We start from the raw sequence: 24,497 nt of genomic DNA on the forward strand, positions 1-24,497 counted from the left end.
ATCCTAGTTTTCCTAATTACTTATGGTATAGGTATATCTCTACTGGTTATATTTCAGTACTCAATAATCCTGCTCCTAAATACAGATCCCATTATCATTCATAGAAAAACAGACGAGGCAGTGTTATTTCAGGCTTTCAGAGATGGCTTCAGGAGGAAGTGGTCCTTGAAAGACAGACTGAGTTTGTAGGAGGAAGACTTCAGAGTCCATCAGGAAAGATATTCAAGGCTAGTGTAATGGCTGGAATAAAAACATGAGATGTGTGGGTATGGGCCTATTTGAGGGAAGTGCTGGTAGAACAGAATCTTTAGAGAGTTAGGAAACATGGGTGACTTCTTTCTCATATTTTAAGTGATTTCCTACAGAAGAACTTTAAATAGCCAGCTACCTTCTGCATTTGAAGAACTATTTGTCGTGCAGTATATTTTTCCATACAAATAAATACCTTTACGTAAAATAAAATAGAGCAAAGCCAGTGGCAGTGACAATGGACAAGCCTACCATTCAGAGGCCAACCTAAAGAGTGGTTACCAAAAGCAAAGGACAAAAGTGCCGGGTCTGTCTTGTGTTGTCTTGTCCCACATCATTTCTTGATGGCATCAGGCAACACTTAAGAATAAGCTTCCAACACACAGGCTTGTTTTGGGTCTTAGCCCTGACACAGTTAGCCCAGCCTATCATAAGTTGCACTTTCTCGGCCACGAATCGGTTTTCCTGAGCCCTAACATAAAAGGACCTCTTCCTGATTATGACCTTAACTTGCCTCCTAGTTTGAATTATCTTTGCTATTTCCTTGGCGTGGACTTGCTCTTTTCTTTACTTCATCATGAATGAGGCTTTTTGCCAGCTCCGTTACTTCCCTGCATTTGGGTGTTCCAGATCAATACCTTGGGCAGTTGGTCCAGGACCAAGAATCTTCGACCTCTTGGCTAATCGTTCTCTTTGGTCCCTCTATTTTTGGCAGATGGGAAGCAGAAGATACCTTTGTTGGGATCTCCATGCTACCAAAGCTGTCATCTGTTGGGAGGTGGGAGTTAGCTTTCTTTGCTCTTTGCTTAGGAGAGTTCATTTCAGAGCAATGTTTCTTAAAATGTGTCCATCATTTTCTGAATTAGTATTCATCGTGAAGCGATTGCAATTTTGAATTCAGGAATATAATGAAAAGCATAGTACTGAAACAACTGTTTAACAAAAGCTTTAATTAATTAGCATATCAACTGCAAACACAAATAATGCTGATTGCCATATACTTCTTTCTTTCCTTTCTTTTACTTTTCTGAGTAGACATTCCCCTATTTTATTAGAATCCTTACATCTACCAACCTTAATCTCTTCTGTATGTCTTCAATGATAATAAAATGGATTGAAGTTGAAAAGTTACAATCTGTAAAAGTGTACAAAACAAATATTTCAAAGATTGCTTGAATGCTTTGACATTATTAAGAAGTAACCCCTTAAATAGCATATATAATAATATTTTAATTACCATGGAAAATTGAATACTTTTTCCTGATAATTGACCACTTGTTCACATGAATCCTAAATTACATACAGAAATTACGTGACAATGGTATACACGCGTTGGACACTTTCAGATAATAATCTGGTGATTGGGGGACTCCAGAATTGTAGTCTCATGTAAGTAGTAATTAAATGTAGTACTTTGATATGGGGGGTGTTCTAGAAACATTTATGGATGTTGTTTTTTCAATATCGAAAGAGTTGCACCCAGAGGTGTGATGTTCACTGGAATCCTCAGAAACTGAGGTGATGGAAAACAGCCTGGGTGTGCTCTGGAGGAATTCAGAATATCACATGCAGTAGGCAAAGGGGCTGACTCAGATGGCATTTCATTCATTCAATAAATACTTATTGAGCATCAACAAAATGTCAGATTTTCATAGGCTAGAGTGATAAATCAGTGAGCAAGAGAAATAATGACCCTTCACTCCTGGGATTTGAGAGAGTTTTCCACCCTCAGAATATAGGCATCTATAAATACGGCCTTTAGCTTTTCACAACGCTTATTTTCTTCAGCTATTAAATGGGGGTCAGTAGCACTACTTTACAGGCTAATTTTTAGAGTTATGTAAAATAATGTGTGTGGAAAGTCCCAGTGAGAAAATATGAGAAGTTGAGAAAGTTGATAAAGTATGACAAGAGCTGGGGAATTTCAAGAACAAAAACCCCTAGTGCATTCACCTATACACATTTGCTATCGTCAATTATATAACCAAAATAGCAGTATTTTTTGAATGAAGAATTCTTCTATCTAATGATAATTCTTATTTAATTCTTTAATCAATAATTGTGAACATGAAATCATTTTAAGTCTAATGTTCTAAGATGTTTTCACTGGAAAATTCTACAAGCCGTCTAGGCAAGATTCATCCTTGAGGAGCAGCCTAAACAAAGAGTCCCTCATAAACCTCAGTTGTAACTCTGATTTGTTGTTTGATTTCACGGAGCGGAATGCCCATCTTGAGTTTGCGCTGCATGAACATGTGGCCGTCTCCATGGCTGCTTGCTTCTCCTCCTTTGATACAAACGAATATTTTTATTTAGAGGATGAGAGGGGAGTGTGAAATAGAAGTGTCTCTGTTCAAGAGGAATCCGTAACAGAGCTTTTGAGAAGAAAAATTAAGAGGTCCTGTTTCATTACAAGGCCCGTGGAAGGGAGAATGGGGCTATGTGCTCTTCTGGAAAAGTGGTTTTACTTCTCCATGATTGATGACCTGTCTGGTGTGAGGCTGGTCACAGTATTAATGTCAGGACTTACTCTCAACAGTAGAAAAAGCTGTCAGTTCTGATATGATAGAAGTAAGAGTGGGATTGGGATTATAGAGCTGAAGTGGCCACAGAGAGTCCTCTGACTTAGGCCCGTGAGGCAAGGTGATTTTGTGTAAAATTGACTTTAAACTTATTTTACATGTACAGAGAGAAGACCAGAAAGAACTAGAATAAAAATTTAACAGGAATTAGTTTCAAAATATAATAAGAAATGTATCATTTTCATTAATGTGATGTTTTACTGTCCAAATTTTATTCATAAACATGTAGAAATTTTGGACTTCCGTGGTGGCACAGCGGTTAAGAATCCGCCTGCCAACGCAGGGGACACAGGTTCGAGCCCTGGTCTGGGAAGATCCCACATGCCGCGGAGCAACTAAGCCCGTGTGCCACGACTACTGAGCCTGTGCTCTAGAGCCCGCGAGCCACAACTACTGAGCCTGTGTGCCACAACTACTGAAGCCCACGTGCCTAGAGCCCGTGCTCCACAACAAGGAAAGCCACCACAATGAGAAGCCCATGCCCCGCAAGGAAGAGTAGCCCCCGCTCGCCGCAACTAGAGAAAGCTCATGCACAGCAACGAAGACACAACGCAGCCAAAAATAAATTAAAAAAAAATTTTTTTTAATGTAGAAATTTTAGGATCGAATATATATGTGTGCTGATAAAAATAAAATTACCTGTTTAACAAGGTAGCATGATTTAATGGAGAGAGCATGGAGGTTAGAATCTAACCTGCATTCATATCCAAACTCTTGCACTAAGTAGCTGGAAAAAGGATAATCTGATAATAGCCCTCTCCTTTTAGGACAACATGATAGAATGGAATTCAGTGCCTGGAAAGGGCCTTTCCTTCCTCACCCTGCAGGAGTGAGCTCACACTCTTGCCAGCTCTCCTTCCCTCCCTGTTGCGGGACTGACCCAAAAGGCCTGAGAGATTCACGTCTGGCTATTCTTGGCTCCCAGTTGGTCACGTTGTCTTAGTGACTGCCAAGTGTCACTTCCCTCTGGTGAACAGTTATATGCTCTGGGAGCCTGTGGTGAGCCCTGTTCCCCCATCCTGTGACACCTTAATCTTTTTGAAAGGTATATATTCTGTGGATCCCATGGATTGCTTCTAGACTCTAGCTTCCCTCAGCAGTCACAGCCAGGTCCACCCTCAGCCCTTACCCTCCTAATCAGAAACCTTAGAGTCTATCCCAGCCTCTCCTAGTTTACCTGTCTTGTTATAATAAACTGGGACATACATGACAGTGCCTTGACGTGTGACATCTCATCACCTTGTCCATGATCTTCTCCAGGAGCAAGCAAAATACAATGACCCACTGGTGAAGCATGACACAGTTACATCTCTTTACAGCGATTCTAGAAACTACTAGAGAATGATAAGCACAGGTGTCAGGAGTCAGCAGATGTTCAAGACCCAGCTTACCATCTTCATAAATCCAATTTAGTCTTCTTAGTTGTGATGGACTACCTCATCCTAAAGCGTCACCACTGAAAAGTCATTTGACATGGATCTGAGGGTAGAATCTACAGAGTGACAGATTTCAGTTCAGTGATTAAGATAAACCATTTATAAAATGACATATTTTATAGTTGAGTGGCTAGTTTCCTCCACATTTATATGGGACCTATTTCCCAGCACGGGTACTATGATAGATTACTACCGCAGAGTGCTTCATAACAAGGTGGTAGCTTACATCAAGTTGGGAAAGACTCCACCGGGGGAGTCTTGGCACACATATGAAGACCTTTAGGGATTCTTGCAGTGGAGAAGCCTGTTGAACTTTAAGCGACGATTCTAACTTTTTAAAACACAGAACAGTATTTTCATATAACATGTTTTTCCACATCCCCTGGAATAAGGGCTTAAATCATCCCATTTGGAGCTACTCTATGATAGAACTACCTGTTCAGTTACTTTTAATATAAGAGTGACACTGAAACTCACATTCATGTTGCGTCATCCCGGTGCTGCATTACAGGGGTTCCTCATCAGAGGCTGGACAACTTGTCTCATCTCGCCCTGAGATTGGAATCAAGTCAAGGATTGCTTTTGGTTGCTTTTCCTCATTCTGCCCAGATTGAGGGAACTATCTGTAGCCCCTGGTTGTCTGTCTGTCGACATATAAATAAGAAACTTTGAGGGACTTCCCTGGCAGTCCAGTGGTTAAGATTCCACTTTTCCACTGCAGGGGGCATAGGTTCGATCCCTGGTTGGGGAACTAAGATCCCACATGCCACGTGGCCAAAAAAAAAGAATTATGGACATGTTGGAAACATGTGGGCCTTGAATTTCCTGGAGTTTTTGACTTTATAGCATGTTAAGTTTGTCTCCCTGATCACTTCCGTAGCCCTCAAATCTTAAGCACGTTTCAGGCAGAGCTGCTGGCATTTGTTAAGTGTGTTGCCAATTTGAAGATTATTTGGTTCAATGTCTGGCACATATTCAAGCACAACTCCGTACGTCCCTTGCTATATGTACAAACAAATAACTTCAATTGGGCAAGGTTCGTTATGAAGAAATCTCCCTAGGAGCCAATGAAAAGATGTTAATGATTTGCCAGTTTGGTTCCTTGGAGAGAGGGAATCCCTCTCTACCTAGCTTATATTGGGCACTTCATCAATAAACCAGCAGTGAGCAAATAAATAAGTAGTGCTTCTACAGTGCCTGAGGATACTTGAAAACAATTTGTTCTCTTAAGTGGATTAAATAACTCCTCCCTGAACGTCTTATTAACTGATGATTTTGTAAAAATTAGCTTTTTCTTCATAAGGAGGGCATAAGTAAACCCTGAGAATGACAGGTGGCTGAAAGTCGAGAAACTTAGGCTCAGTTGTGTTTCTACTACTTATCAACAGTGTAGTTTTGGGAAAGTTTGTTTACCTCTGTTCCTCATCTGTAAAATGAGGATCATGACAGTCTTATAGGTTTCTGTGAGTTAATACTTTAAGCAGTTCCTGGCATGTAGTAAGTGCTCAGTATATCTTAGCCACTACTATATAATCAAAGGGTGCAATATTCCCAAAGAACTGCAGTTTTTACATATAAAAGTTCTTCAGACTCTAAAAGAAATGGGAATTATACATTCTAATACATGCCATAGGGAAGATCAAACTGTTTTTCTTGAAGTTATTTGCCTCCTCCTTCATCCCAATATCTGCACAGTTCTTGGCGCATGGTTTGTTGAGTGAATGAATAAACGAGTAATTAATTGATTCATTCTTATCACATTCCTCTTGATGTTTTCGTGCAGACCTGAATATCCCCGGGAACGCTGTTTGCTTTAAGAATTAGCCAGTGAAGGGTTATGAGAAGTATTGTGGTTTCTGTTCTGTGTGACTCAGTTGACAAAATTAATTGCTTTTCTGTCATGCAATTTCATGGATTTTCATCAATCCTTTTGTCTGTTAACAAATCCTGTCAGTATCTTTAAACCTGCAATAATGATCGGTGTTTAGCATTTTAATAAAAGAATGGAAATGTGTGTGTGTGTGTGTGTGTGTGTGTGTGTGTGTGTGTGTGGTGAGAGAGGGAGAGAGAGAGAGAAAGAGGGAAATTTTAAATAAGATCTAACTTTTTATTTGTATGTTTCAGTAGTGTCAGTCTTCATGAATGTTATTATAAAAAGTAAATAATTTCTCTATAAAATCTAAGAATATAATGCCATGTTGCTTGACAGTATTTCTGAGAACTACTACTCTAATAATTAGATGTAACTTTTCTGCTGTGTTAAGAGTAGACAGATTTCCTTTCTCTTAAGACATCTACTTACACCGTTTAGTGTTTGAATAATTTTAAAATTCTGATTTCTGTTCCTTTTACTGGTTAGGAATTCATTCTGGTTTAAAGTGTTTAGATTGCCCTCAAATTTATCAAACTTGCCACTCATTTCTTCATGCAGTTTCCAGACTTACAAAGCCTGATTGCCCACATCTCCTGTCTCATATAGAGATGGACCCACCAAGGTTGTGGGAAGAATGAAGAGTGACCATTGGTTATACTTGCCAGCAAAACAGACTACAGCCAGCCATTTCTGAGCCATCTCAGTTCTACTAGAAAGTTCTTTTTTTTACATTGAAGTATAGTTGATTTAACAGTGTCGTATTAGTTTCTGGTATACAGCAGTGACTCAGTTATATATCTATATCTATATCTATAGATATAGATATATATACATATTCTTTTTCATATTCTTTTCCATTATGGTTTATTAGAGGACATTGAATATAGTTCCCTGCGCTATATAGTAGGAGCTTGTTGTTTATCTGTTTTATGGTAGTAGTTTGTACCTGCTAATCCCAGACTCCTACTGTATCCCTTTGGTCCCTTTCCCCTTTGGTAACCATAAATTTGTTTTCTATGTGTGAGTCTCTTTTTGTTTCATAAATAAGTTCATTTGTGTCATATTTTAGATTCCACATATAAGTGATATCATATGGTATTTGTCTTTCTCTTTCTGACTTATTTCACTTAGTATGATAATTTCTAGGTCCATCCATGTTGCTGCAGTTGGCATTATTCTTTTTTAAGGCTGAATAATATTCCATTGTACCACATCAATTTTATTTTATTTTATTTTTTAATTTTATTGGAATATAGTTGATTTACAATATTGTTTCAGGTGTACGGCAAAGTGATTCGGTTATACATATACATATATTCATTCTTTTTCAGATTCTTTTCTCATATAAGTTATCACAGAATATTGAGTAGAGTTCCCTGTGGTATACAGTAGGTCCTTGCTGGTTATCTATCTTATATATTCTACTAGAAAGTTCTTGTTCAACCAGACTAGGGCTAATGGCTGTTCTGGCTGTAGGCAGAAGGTTTTTTTTATTCCCAATCTTTTTTTTTTTCTTTTAGTCTCATGATAGGTGATCTCACCCACATCCCTGCTTTAAAATAGCACAACTCTAGTCTCTCCCTAGTGTCCTAAGTGCACACAATCATGAAGATTTTTTTCACACAAGAACCCAAACATGGTCTAGCCAACTTTTCTACAATCTCCATTCAGAAAGCACATTCTCCTCCTCCCAGGACAAGCTTTTATGGATTCTTGGCCACTCTATCCAATGCACATTTTCTCATTTTCCATTATAGCACTATCACAAAGAATTTTCAAAGCTTTCTGTCTGTGGGCTCCCACTGATTTCTGAATTACTTGCGAACAAAATTCTTGTCTTTTTATGAAAGTGTGCTAGATAGCTATCATAGTATAAATTAAGCAGGTAAAAAATGCCATGGAAAGGAAGAAATGCATCTACTTTTAAAAAACATTACCATAGTTCTTTACATGAGATATTTCTCAATTAAAATAATTCCTAATAACTTAAAAACTGAACTATTTACAGGCAGATTCATAGATACGTAAAGTAGATTAGAGGTTGCCCGGAACAGAGCAGGGAGGGGAAAATGGGAAATTATTTCTTAGTGGGTAGAGTTTCTCTTCGGAGTGATAGAAAAGTTTGGGAAATATATTGGTCATGGTTACACAACATTTCCAATGTAATTAATACCACTGAATTGTACACTTAAAATTTGTCAAAATGACAAGGTTTATGTTATATATATTTTACCACAATAGAATTTAAAGATGAGTTATTTACAAATAAGAAAGGCATTGAAATATTCAAGATAACTAAATGCATATTTTTTAAAAAGAAAATCTTTCCTAAATAGAGAAGCCATAAAAGGGAGCCCAGAAATTAGTCTTGGAAATAAACATGATCTTAGGAATACTGTTTTTTTTTTTCATTTATTCTCATTTAAGAAACATATTACTACAACAGAAATCATCATTAAATAATGCAATGAATTTTAAAAGTGAATAACTGAATGATTAAAAGAAAGCACCATTTAAATAAACAAATCTCCAAAGTTGAATGGCTGGATATAGCAGGGTCTGGTTTATCCCTCTGTTGATCATAGACATTAGGTGGTCAAAATGGTATGCTGTCCATAGGAACATAGAACAGACATGGACACATCTACCATTTGTTTTTGATAGGAAGTGCTATCAAGTTTAACGGTCATAGGACCAAAGGGTCAGATAGACTGGATTTATGCCCTGGGTCTTCCTCATGTAAGATTTTTAGTCTCAATGAAGCACAGTTTCTTCATCTAACAAATAAAGGGGAAACGATCCAACATCATTTCTTTTTTGTGAAAGTGAAGAGTGCCTCGTGAAAGCCTGTCATGCAGAAGTCCTTTACCTACATATTATTAACATAAAGGTTCAAATAAGTTTAATGTTAAACAAGTAGTTATTCTACATAAAATATCATGAGTTCTGAAAATAACTTTAGTTCCAGATATGCTTTATATGAAGTTTTTTTTTTTCTTTCTCCCTCCCTCCCTCCCTTCCTTCCTTCCTTTTTTATTTTCTTTCTTTCCTTTTTTATTGGCTAAATTTATACTTAGCATACTTGGCAATATTATCCCATCTAAATTCCTGGCTACTGGGAAATACCAGTCAGTGTTCAGATCACCCCTAATTGTGGGCAAACTAAATTATCTTTCGCAAGCAAACATGGTGTTACAATTGAGACACAGTCCTCGCCTTGAAAGGCCAATCTTATAAGCACTGATTTCTGTGTGGAATTTTTTCTAACCTTTTTTTCTTTTTCTGTTTTCCTTTCTTATATGCTGACTTCGGTGTAGCAGACCACTTGGGGATTGAATTCATGGGTAAGACTAAAGAATTTTCTCCTTAAATATCCGGAAAAAGCTAAGTTTGATAATGTATATAGTGTTCTCCTTCCCCATCTGATTATAATTGAAATGTCTCACTGTCAGGTACTATTAGTAGTAAAAACTGTTTTTGTCGATTTTTCACTAAGTAATAGCTCAAAATGAAAGACTTAACTACTTATTGGGAAGGCAATTTAATGTTAAGTGCAGCTTTGGAACCTTACAGAAGTTGAATTTGGCTCCTGGATTTGATTGTTTGCTCTAATTCTCAATTTTCTTATCTGTAAAGAGGGATAACGATAGTTCCTATTTTATTGCCCATATAAATTGCTTAGCACAATGTCTGCAAGATGGCAAACACTCAATAAATGGTAGAAAAGAATGGTGATGGTTTAAAAATATCAGTTTTTGTTATTTTCTGCTCTATTTTTTTTTCCTTTTGCATGATGACTACTTTGGGTATATTTTGGTCAATCTTAATTTTGTTTTCATTTACAAAGTGAAAATATTTATTTTGAAAGTATTTGTAGTGAATGGTGTGTTTTTAAAAGGATTAGAATACCTTCCACAGTAATTATTTTCTATACTCATAGATAATTACATTAAGAATTGGACATACTTTTCTGAGTCTATATTATAAGTAAATGAAAAGAAAAAGCATTCCATAGGATTGATAGGCATCATGGTACTAAAATAGAAAGATACTCAGGAGATAAAGTTAGTGAAACTGAGGACCCAAATTTGAATCCAAATTCATAGGTTCTCCTTGCTCAGCTTTTGTTGAATTTCAGGTTTTTCCCTTATATGATTATAGATGTGGATACTTGCTTTATACCTGCATGTGTTCTCTGTGATAATACTTATAAATTTGCTTGTTTTCATTTATCCATTAATCAATTCATCAAATATTTATCAGTTGCTCACTCTAAGCAAAGAAAAAATGCAACATGCTACAGATAAAATAGTGAGCAAAAATGGACCATAAAAGCTGGTTTGATGGAGCTTACAGTCTAGGAATCTTTCAGATGATAATTAGGTAATAAAACTGATAAATATAAAATTTAAAGTTTCTTAAGACCTATTTGAGGCAAGATGATATTAGCTGGGACTCATGTGATAATGGAAGATGTGAGAGGAAAAACTGACAGATGTTGGGGACGTGATAGCAACCAGTATTTGAGAGGAATTGATGTTGAAGGTTAGAAAAGGGAGATTTTCAAGGATGGCTGCAGGGTTTAATAGTTTGCATATTTAGATAAAATGTGGGCCCATTTTCTGAAAAAGAAGACTAGAAGAAGAACAGATTTATGGGAGATGTTTTACTAGATTAGGTTTGGAAATTTCGAGTTCTGGGTGCCTTTGATATATCTGAGAGAAGATGTTAAGTTGATAGTTATATTTCTGGAAGTTTTGAGGGTTAATTAGAGATTAGTGATGACATACTTATATTAAAATTGATCTTCCTGTTGTGTGATATTACTCATTAGTGCTCTATTATCTAGGTATTGGATCATAGAAAAAGCAGACAGCTCAATTCCGGCAGATTTGGGGTTTTGGTAGATAGATGTGATGAAAACTCATAAGGACAATGAAATTCAAGGTAATATTGAAATGAAGCATTATGGAATGTAAGGTAGATGCATAACGAGATGAATAGGGATTGGCTAATCTGAATGGAATTAATGAGTAGTCACCATGGGAGTCCTCAAACAAGTTGTTGGCGTGAAGAGGAGGTTGTAGTCATATGAACCAGGAATTGCAGAAAACCATGGGCATGGTCATGTGGTAGAGTATAAATTGTTGAGAAGGACATGTGGTTTGTACTTTCCTTATTTACTGATGATGGTGGGGATTAGCAGCATGGAAGTTGAGCATCAACAGTCATTTGAGGATAGCAGGTACTTAGCCTAATCAGTAGAGAAATTTGCTCCACCAGACTGTGGTGATTGCTGGCTCAGAGAATAGAGACTCCAGAAGTTATGTAGTAGAATGACTGTAGGTATAAGAAACACTGCCTGGTGGTGTGTGGGACTGGGATAGCATCAAACCCCGCAAATGGTATGGCCACGGTTATAGTAAACTAAACTTGCTACATAAATAATAATTATCACTGTTGAAAGAAATGGATGAGTCATCATCCTGTTGGGCTTTCCCTGAGGATTTTCAGTGACACTTACACCTTATAGTATAACAATTTGCTATGGAATCAAGATATGTATTAAGAGGTCTGTTTTAAAATATTTAAAATAAATTAGTTACCAGTAGGGGAAAAATAAGAGGTTATTGTGTAATTCATCTATATGAAACTCAAGCCTAACTGATGTTATAATGAGTCTTATAAAAGGTGAAGTCAAATTATAGCTATAAAGCTTTACAGGGAATGGATTCTCAATATGTGAATCCAGCAGTAGAGTTTGCCTTGGAGAGAAGGGGTTGGGCAAAGTCAAAGGGAGTACTTAGGGAGTACTTAGTATGCATAGAGAATGGCAAATGATGAAGGAGTATTTGGAATGATAAATAGGTTTATAGACTTAATGAATAAACTGTTTTCACTGGCCTCACTAATTCTAGACCCTGTTCACCCCCACAGCTTGCTCTAACTGAATGTATAATATTCTGTTTCTTGCTTTGGGAATAAATATTTTCAGATTTAACTTGTAATTTTAGAATCCATATGGGTAAAATTCGTTCCATGGGAGATGATATCATCACAGTAATATGGTATCTCTAGGTATAAATGAAGCTGGGAAGCAGAAATGTAGGCATATTCTCTATAAATTTAATTATGTCAGTTTATTGGTGTGCCTACAAGTATTCAATGCCAGTTCTGTGTTAATGAATTTCAGAATACCTTTCTTCTCAACTTTCATCATTCTTGCTTTGGGCAATGTTAATTTCATGTTTCCTTGACTTGATCACAAGGTGATGATCTGAAGCACACGTGTCTTTTCCCCACGTCTTTTTATTCCCAATGGCCATGTCATGTGTGCACTCCTACTGATCAGACTCAAAACATAAACACATCAGAAAGTTCAACAAATTCTTATTTATAGCAGAGAACTCCAAATCATATACTGCAAGAATCCTACTATTATTTAATCAACATATACTGCAAGAATCCTACTATTAGTTAATCAACATATACTTATCACACTTACTATATGCCATATGTATAAGATATTGAACATGCAGATATATAATCCACATCCCTTAATGACTAAAGGTTCTGAAATTAAAGGTAGAGAAAGCTACACATAGTTGAGGTGACATAACAAGTGCTATTAAAATGGCATAGGCAAAATACAATGAAAAAAATTAAAAACAAAAGCCACGAAATGGGCTTGGGAAATTCAGAAACATCTTCCCAGGAGGGGAGAAATTTAAGCTGGGTACCAGCCAAAGTGGATAAGCTGTACCAAGTGTTGCTCCAGTCCAAATTTAGACTAGCCCCACATTGCTTCCACATTAGTGGGAGCCTTGCTATTTCAGTCAGTGTCTCTGAGCTAGTGTCACTACTTTAGGACTGAAGAGAGGACGTCAACTTCAGTAAAATAATTATCCTATTGAATAAACCATGCCAAGCCTAATGTCCATAAAACTGTCAGCATTCAAAAAGATTTTTCCTTAATTACATTCATGATTTTTTTTTTAATGATGCCACTGGGATTGGAACAATGCAAATTTCAACAACAAATACTGCTCTAGAATACAGTATCAGTTTAAAAAAAATACAGTTAACTGGCATAGTTAGGACAGGAATTTGAAGGTGCATAAAAACACAAAATTGTGTTTGTAAAAAAATTTTGAAATAAAAGTGTTTATAGTAAACCAATAATCAAAAAATATTTCTTGAAGTCATGACTTAACCTACTCATTCATAAATGCATGAGGGAAAATTGATATTTTTAAGATCAGATATCCGAACTTTCCCTCACAGCGTGGATAGATCAGGAGATGGTACAAACTTCTTTCTAAGCACAAGTGCTCATTGAGTTGTGTGAGAAATCCAACCAATCATCCATACAAGACAGATGGTCAAAGGGCATGTCAGACTGGCCAAGTTTGGAAGGTGCATTGATCATGAAGAGGGATTTCTCATCTGAGAAATATCTCACTACTGTGTCAGGTGCTCAATCATGGAGCATATCTCATTATATCCATTTGAGCTATTTGTTACGCAGCTGTGTCTCTGGCAATGCCCTGATGCATTTGATGCTCTAGGCATCAAAGATGTTTGTATAAAAGCAGGTGCAGTTCCATTTGCAAATGTATTAGCAAACCACAGGGAGAATTGAAGATTGTGTGGGAGATCTTTTATGCAAATTTCTTTCATTCTCATATGAAAAAATAAAATGAACTCTGCCAGTTAAATGTCATTTGTGATTTGATACTGTGTTTAGGATAGCATAATATATTTATGCAGTCTAAGTAAACTCTGGTATATATTTTTTTAATCAAAAGATTTATAAAACTTGGGAAAAGTCAGATTTTTAACTATAATCTTAAAAAGATATTCTAAAATAATCCTATGTTTTGAAGTTAAAAAAAGAAGACAAAAGAAATACTGAGTTGCCTGTAAGGAGAGGGTTAGAAATGTCTATCGTCTAAAATATATGTGTAGGTTCAGAATTGAGAAAGTTATTACTTCAAACTATTTAGTATATTTTCATCCCCTCATGTAAAAAAAATACTTTTAGGATATTTTAGTAAGCACTGAAGATTATCTCCTGAGAAATGACCAGTTTCTAATTCTGTTTAGATGATATGAGGTGGGGATACTTTCCTTAAAGCTACACTGCTTATTATGAATGAATTGGTGTGTGTTCCTTTAAATCTAACAAGCTCATATGTCAGTCAAATAAATTCATGTGTATGCCCTAATTTGTGAAACAGCATTAGAAATATAAAAATGAGGATCCCCCTTCTTTAGGCTGAAATCTCTGAATTAGATTATTTGGAACAGAAATGTTTTTATTCACTTGAATATGTTGTTTTCTTATAAAATAAAATGCTAATTTATGGATAAATGTGTTTGTATAGGGGATTCATTCAAAAGGGTACTTGTTTAGTTTTTTCTTATATTAAACCACATGAGAAAGCAGATGTCTCAGAGTAATGTAAGTTACCATTATTTAATGCTTGACATGTGCCACCAAATTTACATTATTTCATTGCACTCTCAAAAAAAAAAAAAAAAAAAAAAGCATGAAGTATAAACTATTTATATCCCTGTCTTATAAACTGCAAAACTGAGGTCTATTTAGATGGAATATCTCGTCCAAAGAGCAAGTGGAAAATACAGGATTTGAACCAGAGTCTATCTTCCTCCAGAGTTCTTGAATTCTGCCGGTGACCAGCTGCTGAGCACCTAACACATGAAGGCTTCAGGATTACTCAAGAGAGGTTGTACTCTGGCAATCTTTCAAATGACAATGCAATTTTGCATCTAGTCCTAAGGTTTAGAAGTAATGTTTTCCAAGTACCATGAGGTCGTGAGAATCTTAGGTAGTAACTCACTTTATCCAAGCTACAAAAAAATGAAAATGAACCAGATGCCAGTTTATAGCTTTACATTCAGAATTTTAACTGTCATGTGTAACAAAAGGCTCCCATTGGCTGGTAATTTCAGTTTCTCATGTAGAATAATCTACAGAAGTTGTAGTGTATCAATATTTGAAGGTTTCGTGGTGATTACAGAGGGTTGAGTGACATTAGTTGGGTGCCTCTGCTGTCGAATGCCATTGTGGTATAAAAGCCTTACACGTCCATCTCCTCTGATGAGAGACGTGTACCAGATGGCATAGTGAGTTGAACCATCTCCTCAATGGTTTCCCAAAATGCTGCTTAAGAAACACTTACACCATCTTGTTTGCTCACTTATTTTTTTCTTTAGCAATATGACCTCTCCTTCTCCTTATACTATGATTTTTTTTTATCGTGTTAGTACAACAGCTAATAATAAGGTTCTTTTAATCACAAGCACCTCCAAGGTTTTTCATTCCTCCCTTCCTTCCTTCCTTTCTTTCTTTCTTTTTCTTTCTTTCTTTCTTTTTCTTTCTTTCTTTCTTTCTTTCTTTCTTTCTTTCTTTCATTCTTTCTTTTCTCTTTCTTTCTTTCTGTCTCTCTTCCTTCCTTCCTTTCTTCCTCCTTCTCTCCCGCCATTACTTTCTTTCCTTACTTACTTTCTTTCTAATAAGAGATATCTTGATTTGATTTGTTTTTTTCCCAAGACTTCCTAGCCATGTGTGTAAGGATAATATTTTGGCTTTATATATAAGATTAATCTAACATTGTAAGGATAATATTTTGGCTTTATATATCGTTAGCCAATTGTCATTTGCACATATTGGTACCTCCAGTGCTTAGAAGTAAAAGTCTCTAAACAAAGTCATGACTACTTCATCACATAAACTAAATTCAGAATTTTAGACAGAATTTTCAGGTGGAATCAAACGCTTTCAGTGATCCTCTTTGAGGAATGGCTACAGCCAAGAGATACACTGGAAAAATATGCAGATATATTAATTATGGTTTCTACAAAAGAGAAAATGGACATTTTTGTAAATACTTTTATAGAATGGATTCCAGAATTGGTTAATGAAGTTTTGTAGGTAGACACTGAGAAACGTATTTGTTGTGAACTATTGGAAAAAGCAGGACTGTTCACTGAAAGGTGACATAGGACCACTACATTTTTGCTACATTGATATTAGGAAAATTTTCATAAAGCTGCTAAATGACTAGATTGGGAGTTTCTGTGTAGATAGTGAATACATAGACTCTAGCAAAACCTTGGGTATGCTCTCATCAACTTCTTTTGTAATATGGTGAAGCATGGATTATACCAATTTAATGGTAAGTAGATTTGGGGCAATAAAATGCTATATGGTGGATCAAGATCAGCCATGAGTGGAACTTTTGATGGCCTCTATGGAAACATTTTTGTTAATGGAATAAAAAAAAGACATAGATTAGACACTCATAAAATTATTGAACTTTTTATGAAGCGTGATTTTACTCTTACAGACTGAATTAAGATCTAACAGAAAGGATTGGACTTTGGATTGTCAAATTGGACTCAAAAGAATTTGAGATCTTAACCAGTATCAAGTTAATTACATTTATATACCAATTATTTAAAATGTGCATTAGTTGATAATAGGTTCCAAAGATCTTCTGAAATGTTCTAGAAAAAAGAAGAAAGTGAAAAAAAAAGAAGAAGTTCAGATTGTCATTGGAAAGTAAATCCCAAAGAGGTTACAAAAACAAATGGGCTGGGCTTCCCTGGTGGCGCAGTGGTTTAGAGTCTGCCTGCCAATGCAGGGGACACGGGTTCGTGCCGCGGTCTGGGAAGATCCCACATGCCGCGGAGCGGCTGGGCCCGTGAGCCATGGCCGCTGAGCCTGCGTGTCCGGAGCCTGTGCTCCACAACTGGAGAGGCCACAACAGTGAGAGGCCAGCGTGTTGCAAAAAAAAAAAACAGAAAAAAACAAATGGACTTTTATATCCCATTCTCTCTGACCATTGCTTCAAGAGCCAGGATGAATCTGTGGAATAGAAGAGAGGGGGGAAAAGATGGATGATGGATAGAACATCTGAAGATGCAGCAAAGTGAATATGATACTGCTGCTTCTCAATAAATGGAGAGTCTACTTCGTGAGTTCTCAGTGGTTCAGCCAATTGGAATGTGTGGAGGCCCTTTGGAAAATCAGGTCATGTGCCAGCCCAGAGCAACACAAAGACAAGTACAACAGACTCTCAAGAAATTCACAATTCAGTGTGTGGAACAGACTTGCAAACCAATCATTGCAGTTCAGTGCAAAAAAGACTTTAATTGAAGTTTTGGTGTTTCTTGTATTTATTATTATTATTTTTTTACAAAATGCAGGAAGGGGTTTCTCAAACATCTGCAAGATGTTAATGCTTGGTTCATACTCACACATTTAAATAGGGTTTGAGTTTGCATACATGTGGGAAACACTAGGTTCTGTACCTTTGTTGCACGATTTCACAAAGCCTTTGGTATACTTCTATCTATTCATAACTCTCAGCAAGAAGATTATAGGAGGCAATATTTTCTGAATTATTTTTCCAGAGAAGCATGTTTCTTAGAGCTAGGGTCTTAGGGACCATACTCTGGTAAATCCTGGGAGAAAGGAACGGAGAGGAAGGCGTACCCACATCTCATTCGAACAGTTAGGGACGTCTTTATGTGGAAGGATAAAAAGTATTCCTGCAGCTGGGAGATGACAGAAGGGAAGATGAGGGAAAGGAACAATGAAGAACACAGATAAATAAGAGATGAGAGAGCATGAGGATTTTAGGAAATGGCAAGACCCAGGTAATTGGAGAAAGTAATACACATGAAAGGCAGTGTGGCAGGTGGTATGGCTGGCCAGTCAGGTCACAGCAGATTATGATGACCTTAGGATGTACTTTGAAAGAAGTATAACTTTATCTTGTTGTGAAAGAGCCTTCAGCGGTTTCAAGCAGGGAGTGATCAGATTTCCCTTAAATAGCTTATTCTGTCAGTAGCTGTGTGTAGAGGTTGCCTGAAGACACTGCATGCAGAATCCCAGCTATTGGGCCAAGCTCAGGATTTTACTTCAAATATTCACCAAATGCTTGCTCTTTGAACAACTCTGTCAACGTTATATAGATGAATGCCCATTTATCTGTGTCAAGCATAGAGAAATCAGCAAAGGAAGAACACCTGGGGAAGCAGTGGGGCTGAGGTGCAGTGAGCAGAGCCATGGCCATAATGGACGTTGAACTGCTCTTTGAGGGAAGGGTAGCGTTTCAAAGGTGTGGCTTTCAGCTCATTCAGGTGTTCTGTGCAGCCCTAGAACTGGGCCAGTGTCCTAGAGGATCCTGACTGACCAGGTGTCTTCTCATAGAATAGCTCATGAATTGGTCGTTATTGCTGACAGGTCTGTGCTTTCTGTGAGTGTCATGGTTGCAGTTTGAGAAACAGAATAATGGAATAACCTACGTAATCAAAATAACATAATTCAAGAGCTTTCAACTTTAACTTTCATCCCAGGCCCTGGGAAGCTTGTTACAGCTATAAATTTCTGTTTTCAGCTTTAGATATCTGATTAGGTAGTTCTGGGATGGACCCCAGGCTCTTGGTTTTAACATTTGACGTAGGAGATCTCTGCCTACAAGGTGAGAAACTTTGACATAAAGGGACCGGCAGACTTGATTTAATTCTGGATCCACCTTTTAGTAAATGTATGACCTAGGGCCAGAGATTTATCATCTCTAATCCTGCAGCTTCCAATCTGTGTAAGTGGGATGATGGCCTAATCAATCTCAGAGGGTTGTTGGAAAGATCAAAATCCATAAGACATATGAAGCATTTAGCGCAAAGCCTGGCACTTAATAAGTGCTCAGTCAAATGAGATATTGTAGCTACTGTTCCTCCTGGGAGCGACTTCAGTGATGTGGATTTCTGACCCAAATGCCATCTGAGGTTTCCCTTTAGTCTGTCTCCATCACTCTGATACTTCTGGAAAGGGGAAATTGAACGTTAATGTTATCTTGTAGAATGGGGGCCATTTTCCAGGGCATCCCAGGAAATGTCAGCTAAGTTTTCAGGGTCAGTTCTCTAAAAAGAGCAATATCTGTGAAGTCTGGAGATCCCCTTTCAGAATTTGGTTCTAAAGAGACGTCTTTATATCTTCAATCTGGTTATGCAGGATGGCTGCTTTCCCTTTATTAATATTTCCATCATACTGAGTTGAGGACATACATATACTCAACCAGGGCCTCAGCTATAGAAAGTGCATGATGGGTAGGGTTGCCAGACTTAGCAAATAAAATGCAAGGCATCCACTTAAATTTGAATTTCAGATACACAACAAATAATTGTTTAGTATAGACATGTTGTTGAACTTAGTGGAGCATATTTATATAAAAGCTTATTTGTTGCTTACGTAAAATCCAAATCAACTCAATTTTGAATATTTTATCTGGTAACCCTAGGTTTAGGGCTGTAAACATGGTGAGGCATGGCCCCCTCCCGACCCATTTCTATCTCACACTTCACTCCCCAGGAAGGCTGAATTAAAATTGTTATAAGGAGTGCAAAAAGATAAGCAGAATTAATGGGGGAGACGAGCAGGGGAAATTGGAGTAAGAGTGCTGTGTGAATCTCCATGGATAACTGCTTGTTACATGATGAGAATTAGTCAAAAATACTACTAAGCTGTTTCCAGATTATCTCTGGGAAGGTATAGTTGTTTAACGTGGCAAATGCAACCTATGAACTCCGTTCTGAGCATGATGGGTCCTGCTGTCAGAGCAACTGAAATATTTTAAAGCCAAGTTGTTATTGTGGGTGAAATGGCTTAACACTTCAAATATGGACGCTTCAGAAAATAAATGGTAGCATGATAACTTAGTTGATCAGCTTTTGAGAAAGAGGGTAGCATTTAACTTACCAAAAGATGCTTTTCAAGGCAATATTAATGAAGTAATAACAGCTGTGTCTTTATCTGTTCACCACCTATTCATTTCCTCGTTATATTCAGGCTGCTAACTGCAGTCATAAGCATGTTTGTATGAGAATATGGAGATTTTTGTTCCTACCAGAAAAAAAAATAAGGTATCTATTTTCTGGAGTTGTACTATGGAATCAAAGCAGTGTTTCAGTTATTCCACTTTTCTATAGCTTTGAGGAAAAGAGATGCTTTGGTATTCAAGCAGTGTAATGGAGAAAAATATATACTCTGAAGCCAGGCAGATGTGCATCAAATCTTGACTTCATCTTCTGTATGCTGTGGGATATGGGCTATCTCTGTCTTTCTATCCATCCATCTATCCATCCACATGTGTGAAGACTAATATCTCTCTCAAGGTTCACTAATATAAAGATGGATGATATAACAGACCATGTATGCATTTATTGACATCTATTAGTCACTTAGATTATGTCCTCCCTTTCTTTATTCCCTAATATGTTGCACTGTGTTTGCCCTGTTTGTTTACTGATCTGCATGTCTGTGTCTGCGTGTGTGTTCATAAACCCTCCAAAATAGAGGGTATACCAGCTGTTTGCTTTGGCAGTCACGTCCAGCACTTTCTCGACACCTGCCCTTTCCTGGTTCCTTGGTTGCCTTCTGAGGACATTGCCGAGGAGATACAGTTGAGAGGGGGCAGCAGCTACTCCAGATGTGGACCTCTATCTCTCCTAAGCCCCACATGAAGTCAGACCTTCTGCCTATCACAGCCAAGGAAAATGACAAATCTTTTGCATGGATAGAAGAGATGTTTGTGGTATTATTTGCAGGGTCTTGGAATCCTTGTTGTCTAAGGAAATCTTACCTTGTTCCCTGATTTTTTGTCAGATTCCACCATGGCAGCCTTCTGAAGCCTGGGATAGCAGAGTATACCAAGTACCAGCACATCTTTGGTCCATCTTGACTCAATTCTCTAACCTCATCTCCTCTACCCACGCCATTCTCAAACAAAGTCACACTTGGTTCCTTGAACACACCATAATCTTTCTGGTTGAACCTGTCCCTTTTAACTGATCAGTTCTTTATATTGAAAGGAAGCCTGGCTCCCCGTACCAGTGCCATGAAGTCATAGATTCCTGGAACTTAATCTTAATTCTTTTACCTACTAGTGTTGTGACTTTTGGTTACATTAACTTCCGTAGGCCTCCGTTTTCTTGTATAAAGACAGGGATAATAACAGTACATATTCCAACAACTGTTGGAATGGATGAAAATAGTTTCTCCAGTCAACCTATATCTGTTCTCTAAACTGTTCCTTTGCCTAATATTCCGTCTAATACCTCAAGATAGTTATCATAGCCTATCTCTAAATCTTATCTCCTGACTAATACAGGGTTTGAATGGCGAGGGTTATACCCCAAATTTTTTCAGTAGTAAAGACTACAGTACTACATGTTCCTCCATTGTTGAATCTTCAGATACAGGGGAACTGTGTATATGGAGGGCCAACTATAAGTTATACACGGATTTTCTGTTGTGTGATGGGTCAGCGCCCCTAACTCCCATGTTGCTCAAGGGTCAAAAGTACTTGTTTTGATATTATTTTCAACTCTTTCTTTCCTGCGCATTTTTTTCTGGAGAACTATGGTTTGTCAGAACCTCTTCAGAAGTCTAAACCTATTTCCCAAGGTATTTTGAAATTTATATGAGATGATGCATATCATAAACGTAGAGTAGCCCATGTGTTGTAAATGCTGCAAAATATCTTAATTTATCTTCTCTTTCATTCTTGGTACACTATAATTTTACTCATTCAATTTATAATATGATTTGCTTATTATATCTCCATCCAGGGGTCGTTTTTTAAGCAGTTTTCTATAGGTTTTTTTTTTTCTCCCCAGCCACTTTCCTAAATACATATGCACATTTTACATAGTAGAGGGTATAGTGTGCAGTCCTGTTTTTTTTTTGTTGTTGAGTTTTATTGGTGTTGGAATTTTGTTTAGATTTATTTTGTAATTTGTTTTGGCTTTATAGTTGTGTAAGAGATATAAACATAATGGGTTTATGCCTAGTTTTATATATCTACCATTAAAAATTTCCTTGAGTTTTTTTTTTTTTTTTTTTAAGGCACTGGTGTCATAAAGCTGCAGTTGTCCAATGTAGTTTTTCGTTGACAAAAATATCTTTGGGTCACTTTTGGGGAACTAGTCTAGGGCTGCCTTTTACCAGCCTCTGTTTATATAATAGATTTACCTTCAAAATGTAAGACTTTACATTTATTTCTATCATTTGTCATATCTGTTTTCACCCATTTTTCTGTCTATCAGGTAGAAAACACATAGATTCTTTTGTGTATATTGATTGTACCTTATAATAACTTGAACTCTTTCAGTCATTCTGATTTTTAGATAACACGCACTGACAACGTGCGCGTGTGACAGGCGTGGATGTTCTATAATGTTTATGGTTAGTTGTAAAAATGGGATTGCAATCTCAGAACTACAGTTGCAAATTTCAAAATCTTCTTTCTTTGGCTTAATGTTATGACAGAAAAATGTCTTAGATTCGGTAAAGTCAATCTTCTATCCATAAAGAATAATCTCTTACCTGTAACTTTTTATAAAGTTTTTTTTCCCCCCATGCGTGGCCATTTATATATTTTACTACTGAGAAATCACTGAGTGCTCCAACAGAATTATGACAAAGGTTGCAAAGGCATGATGTTCTAGTAGCTGAACCATGGACATTAAAGGATTTAGCCTTGGAAAAGCTAGACTTTTCTCTGAGGGCTACGATGTGCAAGGGGATATTGAATTATTGTACTCAGTATCCTAGGAAGCTGATGGTACTGTCGAGTTACCATTATTGAAAGAGCAATAGGTTATTAATACTATTATTCATTAAATATATTATGAACACATTGCCATTTCTGCTAGTTTAAAAAGTAACTTCAGTTTGTAGAACTGCCATTTATATAAAAAGTGAGACTGCATGCTTAACACTAAATACAAACTGTAATTTGTCAGTACTGAACTTCAAAAACATTTTTAAAATAAAATATATATTGGAAGCCAATTGCAATATGAGCACTGTAGCATCCAGATTTTGATGAAATCAGGAATTATAGAACTTCTTATGGGGAAATTTTCCTGGATGTCACCTGGAAATGGAGCCCCCTTTTAAACTTTGAAAGTGGTTAAGATCTGGTTCAGTTTGAGATTCTATCACACACAGATGCTAACTCATATGTATGAACATCTGTTATTGAAAATGCCATAAGAGCTTTTATATCCTTCTGCATTTTTCTATCAAAGATATGCTTTCATGAAATAAAGATGATTTCATTTCCTTGGTTTCGACATTGTTTCATAGAAGAGCGGATTATTTTTTTCTCCTATCATCTGTCTTCTTTTTATATGCCCTCAATTTCCCTTTTCTTTCTTTCTTTCTTTCTCTCTCTCTTTCTTTCTTTCTTTCTTCTTTCTTTCTTTCTCTCTCTCTCTCTGTCTCTCTCTCTCTCTGTCTCTCTCTCTTTCTCTCTTTCTTTCTCTTGGAGCTCAATTCTCACCAGCAACACTTTTCATATATATGAGTTTGAAAGTCCTTTCGTAGGAAGGGGGATATACTTGTGACAGATCTGAACTCTTTTTTAAAATTCAAATTGGATCAATATGTTTTGAGCTTTTTGCAGTGAAATGAAAACCATTTTAAATGCATCATGTTATCTTTTCTAACTGACTTACTTAATTGAATAGTGGGACCAATACACTCAGGAGCTTGAGGTTTAGTATTTCCAGTGCCATCAATATATCTAGAATATTTCTATGACTAGTTGTAATAGTCACTTGGGTCAGAGTGATCTTTGAGACATTTGAGTCTGGCATCCAGATTCCTAGTTTACTTATGAACTGATGCCTAACGATGTTAAAAGACTCGCTTGTACCCAAGTCGCTAGAGACAAAGCTAGGAATCAACAGCAAGCATCTATTGACTACCTGCTACTAGGAATGGTCTTATAATTCCATCCTTAGTGCTAGTATCTTTCCACAGCAGCCAATTTAAATTTCCCATCCTTGTAATCCAGTGCTGTTTACATCTAGATAACTAGATAGTTGTATTCTTCAGTGAGGATTCTGGAAGACCTCATTGAGGTTCGATGACACCTCTGTAAAACCATTTTAATTAACAAAAATGTCTTAATACAGATGTAGCTCCCACCCTTCAGAAATTTCTTGGAAATTCAGTTTCTTGAAAAATGTCTTTGCATCCACTGTCTTGATCTGGCTGAAGATACGGTGTAGCAAGAGCCAGTCGTTCCTACTCTTTGATCCCGATATTGCATTGCTAGTTTCATGGAGTGTCTGTGCTGCATTTATCTGTGGGTCCCCTGTGCCCAGCTCAGAGATGAGGATATAGCAGGTTCTTATTAAATGTTGTTGGAAGACTGGATTTCATTATGTAACTTATAATGCCTTTACATACCCTAGCATCACCTTCTATTCCACTGGAAGTGTTATTCTATTCTTACCTAGATGATGTTTAAA

At 36.9% G+C, this 24,497-nt stretch overlaps 1 protein-coding gene across 3 annotated transcripts in view; it reads left to right on the forward strand.

Moving 5' to 3' along the window:
- NRG3 (neuregulin 3) overlaps positions 1-24,497 on the forward strand; it is a 1,057,689-nt gene that overhangs the window by 919,018 nt on the left and 114,174 nt on the right. For 2 of the 3 annotated variants that reach the window (XM_024740245.1, XM_024740244.1), the window contains exon 4: positions 9,461-9,484. In XM_024740245.1, coding sequence (XP_024596013.1) covers positions 9,461-9,484 — 24 coding nt within the window. Of the gene's footprint in view, positions 1-9,457; positions 9,485-24,497 lie in introns of all 3 variants that reach the window. The other variant, XM_024740246.1, reaches the window with a different exon arrangement.

Source organism: Neophocaena asiaeorientalis, unplaced genomic scaffold (genome assembly GCF_003031525.2).
Source record: "Neophocaena asiaeorientalis asiaeorientalis breed wild unplaced genomic scaffold, Neophocaena_asiaeorientalis_V1.1 scaffold517, whole genome shotgun sequence".
Classification (NCBI taxonomy): domain Eukaryota; kingdom Metazoa; phylum Chordata; class Mammalia; order Artiodactyla; family Phocoenidae; genus Neophocaena; species Neophocaena asiaeorientalis.